We start from the raw sequence: 21,632 nt of genomic DNA on the forward strand, positions 1-21,632 counted from the left end.
AAAAAAAAGCCAGATTAAAATCATAGAATCACTGGCAAACACAGCAGCACAACACGAAAGCATATCGTTTATAATCACATTCACAATAAAGGCATAATGTAGACAATAAAGGCTGCTTAAAGATTCAAATGGTAATAGTTTTCAGCCATACATGATCCTATTGTATAGCTACTTCACCACACTATCTAGAAGATTAGTCATCTTGCTCACTATTCTGGAATGATGGTCAACTAGATGCGATTTTTGATGTGTTTAAAATACACAATATGCTTCAAATGATTATTAATTTATGTAAATGTGTACTACTTTAACGACAAGACAAGACAATGAAATTGTTGTGAGAAAAAAACTAATAAAACACCTGCCACAGCAGAAATTCGTCTCCCATCCGCCATTTTTAACGGTTAAGCCACGCCCATCTCGGGAACTTGGGTATCAAAATTATTTCCGAAATTCCCAACACGACATCAGAGTTCTTTGTTCATGTGCAATTTTTACCTTGAAAACTCATATTAGCACGTGAAGGCAGCATTAAGCACAGCAGAAGGAAGCTTAGGGGGGAGAACAGATCTCCCAAGACGAGACTAACACTCTCTCTGGTTCTTTTCTTCTGTAGGCTCCAGTGACCGTTAAGGAAACTCGGCTGCAGTACATGAGCAAATTACCATACATTCCCGGCACTTGGGAACATGTGCACTAATTTCAATCTTTGTCACTCAATAAAGACCCCTTGGGGGTAATCTCACCACGGTAATCTCACCACGCATTGAGTCTGGCGCTCTTTTCTCCCGCCACAACTGGTGGAGAATACGGGCAAGTGAGAATTGTGGGCAAATTTTTGATGAGAATTTTCTCTCTCTTGTCTCCTTACAGATCATGCTCTCTCTCGTTCTCTCCCTTGTACAACATGGAGGAAGTCTGACTGAACTCTCACTCCGCCAGAGGTTTTCAGAAGAGGTAGCTGCACGTCAGGAAAGGGCAGAGAATGCATTTGAATTTCCACCTCTGGGCGGCCATGCAAGCTCCACTACCCAGTCCACGAGCCACAGCTAACCAACTGCTCACCACATTGCCAGATCTTGATGATGTAGAGGCCTACCTCCAGACATTTGAAGTTGTGGCCCAGTGGGAGGTATGGGAAGAAACCGAGAAGGCTGGCATTATTGCGCCCTTTCTAATTGAGGAAGCGCAGCATACCTATTATTCATTATCCCCTGCATCAGCCAGTGATTATACAGTGTTAAAACGGGAGATATTGGCTCAGATGAGGCTTTCACCTGTGTGTGCAGGACAACTTTTCTTCAAGTGGGTATATGACCCGGTTCGAGTATAGGCAGCCCGACTTTCCAGGCTAGCCCCTCTATGGCTTACTGGCCAACCCACTGTTGACAAGCTGCTTCGATCTCTTCCCTGAGTACACCGGAAGGCTGTGGGAAAGCAAAGTCCAGAATCGCTGGGTGACTTGGTGCAAGCGGTGGGATTAGCAGAGGCGGCTCAAGCATGGGACATTGGAAAGAGAGCCGGAGGATTTGCCCAGAGAGTGCCGAGTGACTGACGACCGCTAGAGGACACATCTACACGGCAAAAAATGCTCTTCTTACTTAGTATTTTTGTCTTGTTTCTAGTCTAAATTTCTAAAAAAAAATTACATTAAGAAACATTTACTAGACAAGTTAAAATTATTGTCTTGTTTTGGGAAAAAATTACTCAAAATTTTGAGAATTTTTGCTTAAAATAAGCAAAATAATCTGCCAATGGGGTGAGAAAAATAATTGTTAGGTTTTTGCCCCTTATTCGTGTCTCATCCCAGGTTTCTGAAGTGGCAGTTGAATGAATAAAGACTCAGCGCTGAGGGAGAGTATCCAAAATCTCTCTCCACTTTATTTAGTAAAGCAGAGGTTATATACATTGAATATGAAGGGTGTAACATGATTTGAACCAATGAGAGAGAGAGTACATCATATAGCTCAGGGTATAGGAATGTGATAAACAAGTCTAAATATGGTCATCTCTTGGTCAGATATCCAGGCTTTCCTTGAGCTCCTGAAGATCTTGTAATAGAAAACAGCAGGGACCATTTTCTAACTCCCAGTCATTCCACCAGCACCTGTTCCTTATATGGAGTGGTTCCAGAAGATGTAAACCATACATTCCAATGTAAAACATTCACACATAAAATACATCTTCCTCAGAGAGAGGGACAAGAGACCCTCTGACCACTTCTCTTCCATGCCTGAGACCAACATAAAATCTATCACTGCCCCTTTTGGCAATAAAATTGCCACACTCAAATCTCAGCATTACTTTTCTTCTACACAAATACAATTAACCATATACTCATAATATTCTTCATCAAACATTTCAGTTTTTTTCATAATGCACTCAAGTTTCATTACCCGTACTAACAACAGCTTGTATAGAAATAAATACATTTGTTTAGCAAAACCAGGTGAAATTTCAATTTAGCAATCATGGCTTGAGAGCTTCAGCGATAAATATGGCTGGTTCTAGATCTAGAACAATTTCTTCCTTCGTCTCCTTTTCGAACGTCTTGGTTCTCCTTCCGTTGGATCTTTCCTTGGTTCACTGGCTTCCCCCTCCTCATTGATCAGCACATTTCCTTGGGATGGAGCCACCTTCAGTCGACTGGCATGGATCCACTGTGGCTGGAAGTCAGTCAGCACTCCTGTTCTCGTTACAGCAATCACCGTGGCAGGACCCAGATATTTCGGCTCTCCCAGTTTTGTGGGCTTCAGACTCTTTATCAACACCTGTTGTCCTGGAACGAAAGGATGAGTGGGCTTTTCTGCAGGAAGAGGGAGAGAAAGAGAAACATCACCATTGATGCTATTCAAAGTTTTGACTAGGGAATCCACATAATCCGTGATGATCACCTCCGTGTCACCTGTGGAAAAATCGCCAGCGCGACCTTTGACCCATGGGGTCGGGAAAGGTCTACCCATAAGGATTTCAAATAGAGACATCTTTGTTGTTGCTGATGGTGACATTCGAATTTCTGTCAATACAGCAGGCAGCAGATCAACCCAATTTCTGCCTGTATCAATACACGCTTTATTCAGCCTATCTTTGATAATCCTGTTCAGATTTTCAACTTGTCCACTTGATTGTGGCGAATATGGTATATGAAATTTCCAGGTAATATGAAGTTCTTTAGCTAGCAACTGTGTGACTTTGGAAGCGAACGGTGTTCCATTAACACTATCTATGACCGAAGGTATGCCAAAACGCGGGATAATGTCTTTCGCCAGAGCTTTCACTACCGTCTGTGCATTTTCTCGTCCACACGGAAAAGCTTCAGGCCATTTAGAAAATCGGTCAACAATCACAAGCAAATATTTATTATTTCCACAAGGAGGCATGTGCGTAAAATCAATTTGCAAGTGTTGGAATGGTAGCTCAGGATGTGGCAAAGAATCATATTTAGTTGCTTTGTGCTTGTTGGTTTGAGCACACACCAGACAAGAATCCAGTATTAACAGAGTATTTCTTCGAACATTTGCTATGCAGTAAGATCGATTCAACATTTGTATCACTTTCTTTTTTGACACATGTGATACACCATGATAATGTCGACACAGCATAACAATCGAAGATGCAGGTAATGCAAGTCTACCCTGTTTATCTCTTAAAATTCCAGCTTGATCTGGTTTTACTTCATTGTCTGCCCAATGAGTCAAATCCGCTTGCGTAGGGTTAGCTTGTAATATTTTAATGTCCAAATCATTGGTCAATGATGAATTCATCATAGGCACCTCTGTGCCCCTTTCGCTTACATGTGGACTTAATTTCACTTCTTTAGCAGCCCATTTCGCTATTTCATCTGCAAATCTGTTTCCTTTGGCCTCATCTGTTTCTCCTGACGCATGTCCAGCTACTTTGATAACAGCAAGTTTTGATGGTTGTTGTGCTGCATGAATGAGCTCCGCTACAATGCTAGAATGAGCAATTGGCTTTCCGTCTGAGGTTTTAAAATTTCTTTCTTCCCATAATTTAGCAAAATCATGGACTATGCTATATGCATATTTGGAGTCAGTGTATATATTAACACACTGACCTTTTGCCAATTGACAAGCTCTCGTTAAAGCAATCAATTCTGCGACTTGTGCTGACTTGTATGGCAAAGAGTATGCCTCAATTACACGATTAGGTAATTCAACAATACTATAACCGCACAAGTATGTATTATCATTTGGTTTGAAACAGGATCCATCAATATACCAATTGTTCCCCTCCTCCAGGACAGATGTAGAAACATCTGGCCTGCAGGCTGTAGAAATCTGGATTCTGGACAGGCAATCGTGGTCGTCACTCTCAAATTCACCTTGCGTCAGCAACCTGTGCAAATGTACAGTAGGGCCATGAATAACAGAAGTTGGTTTCAGAATCAAATTAGCAGTAGCTAGCCTCATAGCCTGATCGGCGTTGAGCAGTCATATGTTGTGTTGAAATATTATTCATAATGACTCCTACCTGATGAGAAGTGTGCACTATCAATTTAAGTGATAATACAATTCGTTCAGCATCTTGCACCATGATCGCTGTTAAAGCCACTGCACGCAAACAAGCAGGGAGTCCCCTGGCCACTGAATCAAGAGTTTTAGCCAAAAAAGCTATAGGACGAAAATTACCTCCGTGAGCTTGGGCTAGGATTGCAGCGGCTGTGCCTCCACCTTCGTGCACGTACAGGTGAAACTCTTGAGTGTAATTCGGGAGGCCGAGTGCAGGAGGTCTCATAAGAGAGGATTTCAAATGTCTGAATGCTTGGTCCATTTCAGCTGTCCATGTAATGTCCTCTGTGTCCCCCAGAGTAGCAGTTCGTAGGATTTTGTCATACATGGAACAGTTAGGCACCCAGGATCGACAGTAATTAACCAGTCCCACTAAGCTTTGCATTTGCTTCCGTGTCGATGGGTGCTTAAAGGTTGCAATAGCTTTCACTCTGTCAGCAGACAATTTCACTTTGCCCTGTGAAAGTTCATGTCCAAGGTACTGCACCCTCCTCTGTACCCATTGCAGTTTCTCTATAGATGCTTTGAAACCTGCTTCCGCCAAAATGTTGCAGACAATTTTAGAGGCAGCAGCACACATGTCCTCTGATGCACCTGTGATGAGAATGTCATCCGCATATTGAAGCAGACAGGTGTCTGGAGGAAGTTTGGCATCTTTCAGTGTTGCGTGCACTACAGCAGAGAAAACAGCCGGAGAATCTCTGAACCCTTGCGGGAGTCGTGTCCACGTCAATTGAGAATTTTCCAGGGTAAATGCAAACAGTGGCTGTGTTCGGCGATCAACAGGAATGCTGAAGAAGGCACTACAAATATCCAAAACAGTAAAATATGAATGTTCAAAAGGGATAGAATTAATTATGGTTTGCACATCAGGTACAATAGGAGTTAATGGTGTTACTAACTCATTAACTTTTCTCAAATCTTGAGTTAGGCGCCAAGAACCATTTTGCTTTCTTAATTGGATTAATTGGTGTATTATAAGGTGAATGAGTGTGTACCAGAATACCTTGAGCCAGTAATTTATCAATAACAGGAAGAATACCCTCCACCTTTTCTTTTGAGATGGGGTACTGTTTCTTATAAACAGGCTTGTCTGTTATTAGTTTATCAAAATAGGGCTGGACATCAATGAATCCTGCGTCATCCTTATGGGCCGCCCAAAGCTTGGGGTTGACGGCCTCAATTTCTTGTCTGAGCTCAGTTGCGGACTCATCTTCGAGGAGAACACTTCCTGTATCAACAGTGAGAGAGTAGGCTGCAGGAAACATAAGTTGCAGAGAGTCATCATCAAAGGAAAGTTGAATACCCAGTTTATGCGTCAAATCCCTACCCAAAAGGCAGAAAGGTGATTTGCAAATTTATGCCCAATTCATCAACAGAAATTGTGGTAATGTTTGGAGTAGTTATGCGAATTAACTGTGCAGTCTCTTTGTTCATATTATTCAGGAATGTATTTAAGAACAATGGACAATTTTCTTCAATAGGAATCACAGATTCCTCCACCCATTCATGTTTAAATCTATTTAAAAATGCAACAGGGCTTTCCCCAATTTTCTGCTTCGTATTTGCTGCATATGAGATGTCTTGTTTAGCAGAAGACACTTTCAGTAAAAAAGCAGTCAATTGTTTGAAAAATCCTTTGAGTTTACCTGAGCTGGACCATACCCAATCAGCATTGTCTTCATTATCGTCATCGGAATCAGTAAATAACAGCTCATGTGGTTTAGACAAATCAAGAGGCTTAGAATATCCAGCTTTTCGAGACACTACACGATGTGTAGGTGGTGTATCATATTTGGGGTTTAAATACTCAATTTCCCCAATCATTTCATCCTCCGTAATTTCTGCAGGCAGTGTTTTAGTCAAAATAAAACGATAATCTCGCCCTGTCAGTTGACTGTAGGCTGTTAATCGTTTCAATACTGATACAAATTGATGTGGTGTTTTAGAAGGATCCGGCAGATCTTTGCAGATTGCCACTGCTTCCGTAACACTCAAGGGAGTAATTTTAAATCCATCAGGAATTTGTACAAACGGAAAAACTTCATTTGTTTTTGGCAACGACGGATATAAGCGATTAGTCAAGGGCATCGAAACTTCAGCAGAATTAACACATTCATACGGCGGTAGGTACGCATCAGCTTTTAGCTGCAGTGGAGTTGGAGAGACAGAGCTGTCCCCTTTTTTCAACTCTGGCCCTTTTTCCCAGTATGTTTTCATCTTCATCCAAGTTTTATATGAATCTTTCATATACTCCTCAGGCCATTTTGAATCACCCCAAGACCCATAGACCATATCTTTTGCTAGACGCATATCTTCATTTTTAAAAGACCCATCACGGGGAAAAGGATCTAATTGTATTTTCCCTTCTGACCACCCCGCGAGATTAGAGAGATAGGGTTCCGTGAAGAACGCTTTATTATTACGAATCATAAAATCTTTTGGAGTTTCCCCAATTAATGGTCGACTAATTGTGTCACCCATTTGAAACAGCCAACAAAGATCTCTTTACTTAATGCAAGCTTTACAATAAATTATTATTTTTTTTTATTTTTTTAAAGGAATTTGCCAAATAAATTTCAAATAAAAGTCTGCAGCTTTGTATTAACTTTTTTGTATTTTTGACCCAAAATAAAGAATTATTTTAAATTCAATATTATTCATTCAACTGCCAAAAAGAACTGAGGATATCACAATGAAATAGACTACTGAGAGAGAAAAAAATCTTCAACTCATATTCTATTTCCTTCCCACAAATAAAAATCTGTGAGGATAACACCAAAAAATGAAAAAGATGATCAGTCCCCTTTCACTCTTCCCGTATTTATCAAAAAATACGAGGATAACCACTTTTAACAACTATGAAAAAAGTGCGGCACGAAAATACGAGGATCAATTTCTCAACAGACAGTAAGATGCACTTAAGCATTTTATTTCTTACCTGTCTGGAGAAACATCAGAGACGAGCCCCCAAATTGTTAGGTTTTTGCCCCTTATTCGTGTCTCATCCCAGGTTTCTGAAGTGGCAGTTGAATGAATAAAGACTCAGCGCTGAGGGAGAGTATCCAAAATCTCTCTCCACTTTATTTAGTAAAGCAGAGGTTATATACATTGAATATGAAGGGTGTAACATGATTTGAACCAATGAGAGAGAGAGTACATCATATAGCTCAGGGTATAGGAATGTGATAAACAAGTCTAAATATGGTCATCTCTTGGTCAGATATCCAGGCTTTCCTTGAGCTCCTGAAGATCTTGTAATAGAAAACAGCAGGGACCATTTTCTAACTCCCAGTCATTCCACCAGCACCTGTTCCTTATATGGAGTGGTTCCAGAAGATGTAAACCATACATTCCAATGTAAAACATTCACACATAAAATACATCTTCCTCAGAGAGAGGGACAAGAGACCCTCTGACCACTTCTCTTCCATGCCTGAGACCAACATAAAATCTATCAATAATCTTGTTTTTTGTTTGAATTAAGATTATTTTTCTCACCCCATTGGCAGATTATTTTGCTTAGTTTAAGCAAAAACTCCTAATTTTTAGTTGTTTTCCCAAAAGAAAACAATTACTTGTCTAGTAAATACTTCTTGTTTTAAGAATTTTTAGATATTTGGACTACACTGTAAAAAATGTTGTTTGGCTTTTGTTGGTTTAACTTAAAAAAGTAAGTAACCTGGTTGCCTTAAAATTTTAATTTTATTGAAATTAAAAATTTGAGTTGATACAATGAAGGAAATTTGTGTAATAAATAGAAACTCAAAATATTTTTGTATCTGAACAACATAAAAAATTTGATAAATCATGAAAATAGCACTATTTGGCATGTTTCACTGCATCATCAGAAATAAAACACACACAATTACCCAATATGCTTACAAAATCTTTTAATAATATTTTAATAAAGGTTGTCGAATCTCAAAAAATGTTAATTGTATTAAGTCAAAATTTCAATTTCAATGAACTCAACATTTTAAGGCAACCAGGTCACTTTTTTTCTAAATAATTTTTTACAGTGTAGAAACAAGACAAAAATACTAAGTAAGAAAAGCTTTTTTTGCAGTGTAGGCCAGTGAGCAGACCAGCCGTGATGAGCCCATGCCTACCGATCCCAACCCACCAGAAGTGCAGGCGTGGTTGGCAGGTTGCATTGTGCACCATGCTATGGCACCAGAAAGGAGAGTGAAGGTTGATAGGCACCCAGTGATGGCATTATTGGATTCTGGCAGTTCAGTGAGTCTGGCCCGTCCAGATGTGGTACGGACAAAAAAACAGAGGTAGAACAGTGATGCCCATCACCTTTGTGCATGGGGACACCCTATCCGTGCCAGCCCGTATGGTTACGGTTGCTGCAGACCCTGGAAGCTGGAGGATAGATGTGGGAGTAGTACAGGATTTACCAGTACCCCTTCTGCTGTGTCGCGACTTACCTGGATTCAATGGTCTGCTGTCAACCACAATGCAGTCTCAATGCAATGGCACCGGCCGAACAGAGGAGCAGCAAAAAGGCATGCCCCACGACAGACAGTGATGCTCACCACTGACAGTGAAAGAGAGGGTGACACACGCCACCCAACTAAATGTGTACTCTGATCTGTTTCAGCAGGTAACAGCAGGAGGTTCGTTTGGCAGAGAACAAAGAGAAGATGAGCACCTTAAGAACTGTCTGGATCAGGTCAATGTGGTTAATTGAGAAGAGCACCTACCCCAACCTCATCCAACACCACACTTCATTGTGAAAAATGGTCTGCTCTACTGCGTGGCGATCAGGAGGGGTGAGGAAAAGCGTCTTCTGGTGATGCCCCATACCAAGACGGAAATGGTTCTGACCCTGGTACAGGCTCATCCGTTGGCAGGGCATCTAGGTCCCGAGAATACTCTCCAGTGGATCAGGATCGGTTCCACTGGCCAGGAATAAATGCAGAGGTGAGGCGTTTCTGTAGAAGTTGTGAAGTGTCAATGCACATCCCCACAGAAACCAGCCCCTTAATCCCACTGTCCATCATAGAGGTGCCCTTCGAGATGGACCTTGTTGGGCTATTGCGAAATCAGCTCAGGGTCACGAACACATCTTGGTCATAATCGATTATGCCACCCGGTATCCTGAGGCCGTTCCACTTTGGAAGGCCAGCTCCAAGAACATCGGCAAGGAGTTGCTCTTCCTGTTTAGCCGGGTGGACATCCCCAAGAAAATATTGACCGACCAGGGTACTCTGTTTGTCTCTCGGCTTATGGCGGACTTGTGCAAGTTGTTAAACAACTCCATATCTTAGTCTTCCAGACAGATGGATTGGCTGAACGTTTCAATCAGACTCTTAAGAGAATACTAAAGCAATTGGTTGCTGTAGATGGGCGTGATTGGGACCTCATGATTCCCTATGTGCCATTTGGGGTCCAGCAGGTACCACAGGCACCCCCTTTGAGCTACTTTTTGGACAACAACCATGAGGGCTATTAGATGTGGCCAAAGAAGCCTGGGAGGGTCAACCATCCACACTCAACCTCACTAAAGGTTATTAGCAAGTGCCATTGTGGGAGGACCACCTTGAGCAGCTGGAGAAAGTCCTAAGGGAACTACGGAGAGTGGAGTTTACTGCTAACCCAAAGAAATGTCAGCTCGGTCTATGAGAAGCACAGTACCTGGGATACAGGATCGGCAGAGACCTTATCAAGCCACAAGAACAGATAGTTGAAGCAGTATAAACCACCTACTACCAAGACCCAGGTACATCCTTTTCTCATCTGTTAGCTTTATCTTACAGACAGATGCATCTGACATAGGAGTGGGTGCAGTACTGTCTCAGGTCCAGGAAGGAGAGGAGCACCCCATCAATTACATCAGCTCCCAAGCTCTCGTCAGCATTGTCATGGAAATAGAGTGGATCCAATTGCCAGGAGGCGGAGTTGGGGAAGGAGAACCAGCTGAGAGCCTTCAGTAGAGGAGAATTTAAGCACAGCAGAAGTTTAGGGGGAGACCAGATCTTCCAAGACGAGACTAACACTTTCTCTGGTTCTTTCTTCTGTAGGCTCCAGTGACCGTTAAAGGGGGGGTGAAACACTCAGTTTCAGTCAGTGTCATGTCAATCTTGAGTACCTATAGAGTAGCATTGCATCCTGCATATCTCCGAAAAGTCTTTATTTTTTTATAATTATATAAGAAAGATGCGCTGTTCCGAGTCTTTCCGAAAAAAGCCGAGCGGGTGGGGGCGTGTCGTGTGAGCGGAGCTAAATAATGACGTGTGCAGCAGCGCGCTGCTATTGTGTTGAGTTGAGTCGAGTGCGTCGTAAAGCTGTGTCATCCCTAACAGCGGGAAAAAACTTTATTCAAAATTAAAATATGGCTTTTAATCAGATACAGCCATACATCTATGATCCGGAATCAGACCCAGAGGCTGCAGTTGAACAGGAGCAGCAGCAAAAACGACTAGAGCAGGACGTCTCTATGTGGTACAAGTTATACACTAACTATATAATATGCTGAGCGGCTTGTGTTATTTACATATTTATACTTGAATTATATCGTCGTATTTTTGTCTTTGAAGGTGTACATGTGGGAAGTGCAGTTGTGCACGTGTGTTTGTGTGTTTACGCGTGGTTTGTGTAGACAGGTTAAGTTAGTGTTTACATAGAAAGACACGGAATAGTAGCGCATTTGAATGAAGAAGCGCTCTTATTTAGTTCAACATATTTCCCCCCTCTTTGTGTATTGTTGAGTGCTTTTACAATACACAAACATAAAGTTACACATATAGTGGCCAGCTAAACAAATGTACACGCACTACACATCGCATGCTCCATTGATCAATTTCTATATATAGTAATATATATAGTAACTATACGTGATCATTTTTGGGCTACTTGATGAGCATAGACACAGACATTTGAAGCAGTCTAACTCACCGCCTGCGGTTCTAACGTTGGGACTGCTCCATCCTTCAGCATTAGGCGATCGGGAAAATCCGGCGTCGAGCTGGGCCTTGTTTATGAAACAGTCGGCACCGAAATGCAGCGAACAGACATAAACATTCGCGCAACTCAGTTGCTGATCCGGAAAAGCAAATTACATCCACTGTTGCCTTAACGCGGGGTTTTTGGGGAATCTGTGCAGGACTGTCTTGGTCTGGCAACCAAAAACGCACTTTTTGATGTCATTGTTAATTGTGCACATTACCTGTGCAGCGCAGCCTACGAGCGCTTTGATGGGCATAGCCTGTTGCTTTCGCTCTCTCCCTCTCTCTCTCTCCCTCTCTCTCTCTCACGCGCTTCCGGTAGAATTGTCCGTAAGGCCCATACAAGGAAATTCCGCCCCCGTTAACGTCAAAGGGGACGCATGATCGCAAAAAACTTGCCGAAACTTATGACTAACCGGAAGTAGTATTTTTGACAAAGAAATACTCCCATCAAACGTCCACCTTAACTTTTGAAACTTTGTCTATGTTTAGTATGGGATTCCAAGTCTTTAACAGTGTAAAAAGATCAGTATGCATGAAACAGCATTTCACCCCCCCTTTAAGGAAACTCGGCTGCAATTCAAAAGGAAATTGTCACACATTCCCTTCTGCACTGAAGCACCGGTTTCCAGGCACTTGGGAACATCTGCACTAATTTCAATCTTTGTCACTCAATAAAAACCCCATCGGGGTAATTTCCAAGTCTGGTGCTCTTTTCTCAAGCCAATATATTTAATAATAATATAATATAGGCCTAATATATGTAATTTATATTTAAATGTAGAATTATTAATGTTTAAATTTGTTATGCTTGAAAAGGGGGATTTTTCTTTACCTGGACAGTTCTTTACTGATTGATAGATTCACTGATGAACGTCTGATCAATCTCCCAATCCCTTCTCTGCAAAGACAGACATAGATATAAATTACAATAGGGTCTTTAGCCCTTACGGGATTGAACCCCTAAATATAAAAGTTAAAAACAAACATTAAAGGGTTTTGTGCATGTAAGCCTGATATAATAAAGAAATTACCTCTATGATCTTGTGTAATTTAATCTGCTTTTATTTAGTCAAATTTTATTCTTTAGTCTGGGGATTTTAGTTATAGTCAATGAAAACCTGACAAAGTCATTCTGCAAAATCGTTAAACTGATGATTAAAATGTACTGATTTTATAATCATGATCACTGATAATGACCGCTGTCCTTTGAGAGATTTCTGTTTACACTGAATCAGAATTACTGCACTGTTACCCGAGCACGGATCAAGAGAATGACATTATTTTACCCAATAGTTTCCTGATTTATAATATCTCTCTACATTAAAACACCTCAAATGTTAGCCTTCATTCATATTTTGAACATTTACAGCTTGAGAGAGAAAACTGGTGCTCTATTTGTCACTGACACTGCAATTGACGAGAATCTCGAAAGATTAAATTATGCAATTTTTCTTTACCCGAGAAGTCCAGGGATATAAAAATACAGGATCCATTTGCTTTGCCCTAAAGAAGACCATTTGTTGGTTGAAACATGTTGGCTCTTGTATTTTTTAAATGACTTAAAGGCTTTATAATTAATTCCTTCTCCTCTGTTTACATCTGACTGAGTGCCTTGGACCTGCCTTTTTTGTGTTATTGGATTTTTCCCTTTCCAAAGAGCACCTATTACAGACTATTTAACTCTACCTGAGCGCCGGGTTGAACCTCTTGCAGTTAACCAGAGGTCCCTTGATGTTAACTCTGCAAAGGAATAAAAAGAAAAACAGCCTCTGAGATGTAAAAGTGAGAAACCGTAAACCAGTAAAAGAGCATGTTGTGTGTGAGTCTACATTACCTCTGTGATCTCAGTGTCCGTCCTCTCAAGACAGCATTAATTACAGCAGCCATATCAGAATATGATTCTGCCTTCATCCTATAAAATCAAATCAAATATAAGCAGATATGAAGACTATTTCATGTTGATTTTATAGACCTCATGTAGCTCCGCCCCTTTCAGGTCTTGAAAGTTCCTCTTGGTGTTTCCATTCAACATTTTTTAATGCAATATGCCAAAATGCACATAAAAAGAGGTGAATGGAAACATAGCTTATTGTCATTCAAGCTATCCAATTTTGCAAACCATGTGGTAACACAACCTCAACAAACTTTCAAAAGGTTGAAACAACATTACCTTTACCCTCCATGGTAGTTGTTTGGGAGAATGATGTGAAGAAGTGGCCTTATCACGTACGGTAGCGGTTTTAGCGGTTTTCTAGATTCAGTAGCCTGTGATGGTAAAGCGATGAGCCATTTGAAAAGCTCAAAGGAATATCAGTATCTGTCGGAAGCAATCTAAAAGCGAACACAGCCTACACGTATCCCATCACAAGGCATGGGTGCTAGCATTAGTGACAGGTGACTATAGACAGCGGGTTTGTGTATTGCAGGGCCAGGATGCTGTTGTAATCATGCAGTGGTACTTTTGTGGATGGTAAGTAAAGTAAGGACGATTAAGGGCACGAAAATTGTATTGTTTATTGTATTGCGATATTACTAATATCTATTGCTAAACTGAAATGTTTAGTGTGTGTAATTCATGTTGCATATGTTGCTTCACAGTAACCTCCACTTAACCCTTGTGGCACCATCTGATAAAAAATAAAAAAGTAAAAATGTTAATTTTGAAACCTTGCCAATGATCCGAAAACCCCCCCACTAGTGAGTACTTCACTAACAGGCACACAAAAAACTATTGGTATACCTCTTCTGCAGCCTCAACACGTCCTCCCATGTTCTTTTTTTTTATAGTACCCCCCGATGTTGGACGAGAAGGCCTGGCTCTCAGTCTCCGCTCTAATTCATCCCAAAGCTGTTCTATCGGGTTGAGCTCTGGACTCTGTGCAGGCCAGTCAAGTTCCTTCACACCAAACTCCTCATCCATGTCTTTATGGACTGACGCTTTGTGCACTGGAGCGCAGTCATGCTGGGACAGGAAGGGGCCGTCCACAAACTGATCCCACAAAGTTGGGAGCATGAAATTGTCCAAAATGTCTTGAAATGCTGAAGCATTAAGAGTTCCTTTCATTGGAACTAAGGGTCCAAGTCAATCCCTGAAAAACAACCCCACCCTATAATCTGCTTTCAGCTACTGCCACGGATAGCCCTTTGTTCTTCAGGGACAAAAAGAGGAGCCGAGTGTGTAAATGGTAAATGGACTGCATTTATATAGCGCTTTTAACAGACCCTATGGCCATCCAAAGCGCTTTACATTTTTGCCTCGCGTTCACCCATTCATACACCGACGGCGTTGTCAGCCATGTAAGTCGCCATCCAGTTCATCGGGAGCAGCTGGGTTAGGGGTCCTGCTCATGGACACTTGATCAGGTGGAACCGGGGATCGAACCACCAACCTTCCGGTTTGTAGACAACCTACATCAGGGGTCGCCATTTTTTCAAAAGAGCCACATTAAAAAATAATAAATTATTATTAAAAAAAAATGTGTTAAAAAAACGGGCTACAGCTGCCCCTCCACCAAACTTTACTCTTGGCACAATGCAATCTGGCAAGTCCCGTTCTCCTAGGAAGCGCAAAACTCAGACTCATCCATGGGATTGTTAGACTGAAGCGTGATTGGTCGCTCAGAGAACACGTCTCACTGCTCTAGAGTCCAATGGTGGCTGCTTTACTCCACTGCATCCCACGCTTTGCAGTATTTAGTACTGAAGAAATTTTAGGAATTGACTTGGTGGCAAACTATCATGGTACCATGCTTGAGTTCACTGAGCTTCTGAGAGCAGCTCATTCTTTCACTAATGTGTGTAGAAGCATCTGCATGCCTAAAGCTTGATTTATACACCTGTGGCCATGAAGTGATTGAACACCTGAACTCAGTGATTTGGGGGGTATCCCAATACTTTTGGCAATATAGTGTAGTGAGAGCAGGGAGCAGGTGGAGGAAAGTCTAGAGAGGTGGAGGTTTGCTCTGGATGGAAGAGGAATGAAGGTTAGTCGCAGCAAGACATGTGTGTGTATACATGTGTGTGAATGAGAGAGAACCAAGTGGAACAGTGAGGTTACAAGGAGAAGAGGTAAAGAAGGTGCAGGATTTTAAGTACTTACTACAGAGCAATAGGCAGTGTGGAAAAGAGGTGAAGAAGCGTTTGCAGGCAGGTTGGAATGGTTGGAGAAAAGTGTCAGGTCTGTTGTGTGATAAAAGTGTACCAGCAAGAATGAAAGTAAAGGTGTACAGGACAGTAGTGAGACCAGTGATGTCGTATGGTTTGAGGAAAAGACAGGAGGAAGAGATTGAGGTAGCAGTGCTTAAGATGTTGAGGTTCTCTTTGGGAGTGACGAGGATGGATAGGATCAGGAATGAGTACATCAGAGGGACAGCACATGTGAGATGCTTTGGAGAGAAAGTTAGAGAGGCCAGGTTGAGATGGTTTGGACGTTTTCAGAGGATGTAGAGTGAATATATCGGTAAAAGGATGCTGAGGTTAGAGCTGCCTGGCAGGAGGTCGAGAGGAAGACCAAAGAGGAGGTTTACGGATGTAGTGAAGGAGGACATGAAGGTAGTCGGTCTGAGAGAAGAGGATACAGGAGATAGGACTAGATGGAGACAGATGATTCGCTGTGGCGACCATTGAAGGGAACAGCCGAAAGAAAGAGGAAGAAGTGTAGTAACACGCTCCATTTTAAAAAGGTGTGCCTGTTTATAAAAACCTCCCGCCCTAAAGTTTTCTTTTTGTTTGTTGCATACATTCACAATTAAAGGTGGAAAATATCTGACATAGTTTTTTTTCTCAAAAAAGCTAAAAAAAGTCGACATTTGTCGACATTTTATCTCTATTTTTTGAGTTCACTGAGGGTTTAATTTGGAACAGAATACTTACTTTAATTCCTCAAACTTGTGGAGTACAGGGAGGATCACCACCAGTTTTTCAGATGTTAAACCCCATCTTAAGAGTCTCAGTTGTTTAATGCTCTGACAGCACTGACCGCAGTACAGCAGCGCCCAGCAGTCTGCCCTTCCTAGAGGTCTAAACTGAACCGAAACATCACTTTTTTCGTTCAGAACTTCTTTCACAAAGCTTTCTTCATGGAGCTCAAAGAGATGACGAAGAATCTCGAGAGAATCCCTTTGTTTGTAGAGCCAGTCTTTCAGAATGTTCTGTGTGTTTGGATGAACACATACACCGTGTTTCCTCTTAAGAGTGCGCTGAGTGTCCTCATTCATTAGACCGAAAAGAAACTTCACTACGGCCGCAAATCGTCCCTTCAAACACACCTCTGTGAATTTCTCCTCAAACTCCTTCTCATCCAGTGAGACGTAATACAGAGCAGTGAAGAACTCCTGAAAGCTGAGATGCATGAAACTGAACATCGTCTCCTGGTGGATTCTCCTCTTAAAGAGGAACTTACTCAGGAACGGATTGCCAGCTGGGTCAGCAACCGTTTCATAAACCATCTTCTCATCCAGCAAGACTTGCTGTTCCAGCATCCCTTTCTCTGCCAGCTGACCCAGACTCCTCAGTAGGGGGACGGGCTGACTCAAACCCTGGCAGTGATGCTCCAGTAGAGTGGACACAAAGTCAGCGTAGATGGAGGTCGTGGTTTCAAGGCCGCTTGTTAAATCTGAACCATCACTGAATCTCTCTCGCATAACAGTGCAGATGATCCAGCAGATAACAGGGATGGAGCAGGTGGCGAGGAGGGTTTCATTTGCCTTCACATACTCATAAGCCTTCCTGAAGGATTCCTCATTCCGGTAGAATCCCTGGAAGTACTTCTGAACCCCTTCACTTGAAAACCCCATGATCTCAGTGAATCCCTGAGGCCATTTGAGCAGTTTACTCAGTGTGTCTGTAGCTGTAGATCTGGTGGTGACCAGCAGGGAGGACTCTGGCAGGATTCGACCCCTCAACAGGGCACACAGAGTGACCTCAGGTGGGGCTCTTTCATTCAGGTCAGTGTTTAGTGACTTGAGATGATCGTCCTGAGGGAGTCTCAGCTCGTCAAATCCGTCAACGATGAAAAGCATCTTCTCTGGCTTCTCCTGTAAAACCTGTGAGATCTGATCTGATTTTAAACTGCAGCTGTAGCTCAAGATCTCCTCCAAACTCTCTTCTCCATATATGCGATTTATTTCTTTACACTTTAAGTGGAACACGATATCGAACTGCTGTTTGTAGAGGTCACCAGATGCCCAGTCCATCATGATCTTCTGCACAGTGAAGGATTTCCCGTTCCCAGAGTTGCCCTGCAGTATAACAGCTCTAGGGCTGATGCTGTGGATATCTGGATCGAACAGATCGTTCAGATGGACAGATTGATCAATGCTCCTGGAGCTGGAGTGAATGTCTTCTTCTAGCTCTTTCTGATCTCTGTGTTTCCGAATGATCAGCGGTTGTATGAAGCGCTCAGACAGCAGCACTTGTTCACCAGGCAGTGAGTTATACTCGCTCACATACTGATACTCCCTGCAGATCCGCTCCTTATATTTGTCAATCTCTGATCTGATATCTGCAGAAATGATCAATGCACAAAGAGTTAGTGGATTTTAGACATTCTGAACAGTAAGAAATGTCAGACTAGGAGGTAAATACTAAGGTAACATATTACTATAAAATCCATCAGTCACCTGAGGGTTGTGTTTGTGTGCGATGCCCAGCAACACCTGGAGAAGATTAGATACACTTAATTTTGAACAATTTACACATTTCATATATGCATAAAGTACCGTTCAAAAATGTTAAAAGAAGTCACTAATGCTCACCAAGACTGCATTTGATCAAATATCAAATATATGGAAAAAAGTACTATTGTGAGATATGATTGCAATCTAAAATAGTGGCTTTCTATTTTAAAGGGTCAGTTTCTGCCAGTCTCATGTTAATCTTGTGAAAGGTTGGATTCTGGAATCCATTGCCTCTTCAATATATCTGTAAATATCCAGATTAAATTCATAATCAAAGCCTTACTCCAAGAAACATAAGTGACCGGGTGTTCAAGGGCATTGGCAGAAGGGCGGTACAGATGGAGGCACGACGAGGTCCTCATCGCAAAATACCAGCGAGTCAAGGCCAATAACAACAAGTAGGCCCATCCGTCCGAAGCCATAACTTTTGTGAGAGAAGGAGACAAGGCTCATAAGTCCGACAAGGTGCCTAAGAACCCACCCTTTATTTTGCAACAAGCTTATGACTGGGAGTTGAGAGTGGACCTGAAGAGGAAGTTTGTTTTCCCAAAGGAGGTGGCAGTGATCATTCTCCATCAGATATGGTCCTGTTCATCTAAGAGCATGAAAACCATCATAATTGCTGAGCTAACAGTGCCCTGGGAAGAGAGACTAGCCATGTCCCACCAACTGAAAAAAGCCAAGTACCAAGACTTGGTTGACCAAGCAGTTCTAAAGGGCTGGAACGCAACCAGCTATCCCACAGCTATCCCATTGACTGCCGCGGTTTCCCAGCAAAATCGGTGCGCTACTTCCTCAAGAGGGAGGGCCTGGACTCTAAACAGCTGAAGATAGCCACTAGGGACATAGCTGCAGCAGCCGATTCCAGTTCAAGATGGCTGTGGCTGAAGAGAGCCTACAGTTGGAACCCTTCTGCAGGTGAAGGCTAGCCAGTCTTTGCTGCCCCACTCAGGCAAGGTTTTCAGGTTAAGGGGTGAAACACCTGAGACCCTGAGATCCCTGATGATGATGCAGAAGGGTCCCAAAAACGTGGATGCTCCAAGGAATACCATCTCTGAAGACGATTTGCATTACCCTAGTTAGTGTAGTCCTTGCAGTCGCAGCTTGTGGCAAAGCATCTCTAATGTTTACTTCACCTTATTCTTTTTATATTTCCTTTTACTGATGCACTAAAGAATCAAGATGACTATTGCCTGTACTATTGTCTCACTCAAAGAGAAAGCACAAGTTATCAGTATGTTTTGGGGAACATTCTAGTTACAACTGGAGCTTAATCAGCTCCAACATTGGAGAGACTGTGAATCTGTGTATGTTCGCAACGTTCTGTGTTACAGATCAATTTTGAGGTGGTGTACAATGAGCATCCTAAGAGATGGGTGGATTTGTTGTTCTGGGCAAGCTGGCACCTGCTCCAGATCTGGAAGGTCACTATGGGCCTAATTCTGGGGTGAAAGCAGTTTTAGCTGTTTTTTACAGCATTGCTGTATGCGATCATGCTCTCTTTCCACGAATTGCGAAAAACCTCTAGTTTTGTTTTCTTTTAGCCTCCTTTTCCGTTTCCTTTTTCTGGCTGCTGTTTTAAGGGCCAGAGTGTGCTTGTTGTAACACGGGGTTGGACTATTCTCTTTTTGAAAGGTCAATACGGGCCTAATTCCAGGGTGAAAGCATCAACAAGTGATTTATGGACACGTACATCTGATTAACTGACAATCTGTTGAAAATTACCATGACTATTCATTTTCTCTGAGCCAAACAGAATCATGTGGATAAACCTTAAAAACAGTATAACTGTTGGGACAATTGTATGTACGATATGAGACTGGTAGAGGGAGGAAAGCGCGGCCTTCGAACTCCTTGTGAGACCTGAAGCTGGCTTCTGCTGATGAAACTGCAAAACTATTCTTTAGGAAAAAAAATCCTGAATTAATTACACTCCTGACTCTTGGTCTATATTCTATATTACTGGTCTCTGGGTCTAAACTCTTAACCCCTAACATTTGAGTATCAATAGAGACGCATTGCACACACACACACATGTCGTGTTTTCATGTTTAATGGGGACTTTCCATAGGCGTAATGGATTTCATACTGTACAAACTGTACATCCTATCCTCTTACACTGCCCCTGCCCCTAAACCTACCCATCACAGGAACCATTCTGCATTTTTACTTTCTCAAAAAAACTCCTTCTGTGTGATTTATAAGATGTTTTCCTCATGAGGACCTAAAAATGTCCCCACAAGGACAAGGATTTCGGATATTGCCATCTTTGTGGGGACATTTTGTCCCCATAACGTAAGGATTACCAGGTCACACACACACACACACACACACACACACACACACACACACACACACACACACACACACACACACTATTCATTGTTGTTGTTCACATTATATCCACACGCACTGATTGCCAACAAAACATACATTTGATGCAGTTTCACTCCCCATCTGCGGTTTCTTCTCATGACCGGGAACAAACACACACACTTGCAGAACTCCAGAAACACAAACTGCATCCACTGTTCCCTTAATGCTGGGTTATTTGGGAAGCTGAATGCGGTGATCTTTCCCTCACTCACACACACACACACACACACACACACACACACACACACACACACACACACACACACACACACACACATCTTTAGTGACATTGCGTCTAAAAACACAACGCCAGTGCTGCAGAAGGCACCCATAACCCGAACGAAGCTCGATGATGTGTGTGTTTGTGTGGATGTGCGCGTGCACAAGCGTGTGTGTGTGTGTGTGATGTCATACAGGGCAATACTAAAAAAATACTGAAGGAGTGTTTTTGGCACAGAAATTCTCTGTCACATGTTTATCATGAGAATCAATGCACAATAAGGCAGAATGCAGGACACAGCATTAACCCCCTCCCCCCATTATACTGATATGATTTCTGAAGGGTCAAGTGACACTGTCACATAAATTCAGCTTTGATCACAGGAATAAATTCGATTTTTTAAAAAATATATATTTTACAATATTGTTGTGTTTTCAGCCTTGGTGAGCATAAGAGACTTCAAAAACAGAAAAAGAAATTATGTTTTTAAACTTTTGACTGGTACTGTGTATATATATATATATTACTTACCTGGGGAACACATGGCCCCAAGATGCACTATGAGAGAGACTTACCAGTTGCATTATGTGTGATGTGGACATCGCCTGTTATTGTACTGTTAGAGATTACAGGTGCGGTCACATGACCTCCACTCTGAGCTGCGGCTCTAACATATGGACCAGTGTCTGAAAATTAAATGGAGAATTTTTGACAATATAACAATTTGATAAACGATAAATATGTTTCTGCTGTGTTTCCAGGCTAAAATGTCATCAAATTTACCACTTAGTATTCACAAATTGTAGAAGCCTAACTTGAGGAGCGGAGAAGAACTTTACATAACAAAACTAAAACTTAACAAGGTGATGAA

At 42.0% G+C, this 21,632-nt stretch overlaps 2 protein-coding genes and 1 long non-coding RNA gene across 3 annotated transcripts in view; all 3 read right to left on the bottom strand.

Annotated features, from left to right (window-relative positions):
* Positions 1-21,632, bottom strand: part of LOC137058782 (NACHT, LRR and PYD domains-containing protein 1 homolog) — a 99,261-nt gene that overhangs the window by 5,372 nt on the left and 72,257 nt on the right. The gene's annotated exons all lie outside the window — the stretch shown is intronic.
* Positions 8,612-17,825, bottom strand: LOC137058784 (NACHT, LRR and PYD domains-containing protein 1 homolog). Its single transcript, XM_067432241.1, has 5 exons — positions 16,361-17,825; positions 13,323-13,400; positions 13,175-13,228; positions 12,321-12,386; positions 8,612-10,465 (listed from the first exon to the last, which is right to left on the bottom strand). Exons 1-5 carry the CDS (start codon positions 17,683-17,685, stop codon positions 10,369-10,371), a joined length of 1,620 nt encoding a protein of 539 aa, XP_067288342.1. The 5' UTR covers positions 17,686-17,825; the 3' UTR covers positions 8,612-10,368.
* The window catches only part of LOC137058786 (uncharacterized), a 3,658-nt gene continuing 125 nt past the window's right edge, over positions 18,100-21,632 (bottom strand). The window contains exons 2-3 of the long non-coding RNA XR_010900843.1: positions 21,337-21,447; positions 18,100-18,144 (exon numbers count right to left, since the gene is read on the bottom strand). This is a non-coding gene — a long non-coding RNA (uncharacterized lncRNA). The remainder of the gene's footprint in view (positions 18,145-21,336; positions 21,448-21,632) is intronic.

The sequence above is a fragment of the Pseudorasbora parva genome, chromosome 22 (assembly GCF_024679245.1).
Source record: "Pseudorasbora parva isolate DD20220531a chromosome 22, ASM2467924v1, whole genome shotgun sequence".
Taxonomy (NCBI): domain Eukaryota; kingdom Metazoa; phylum Chordata; class Actinopteri; order Cypriniformes; family Gobionidae; genus Pseudorasbora; species Pseudorasbora parva.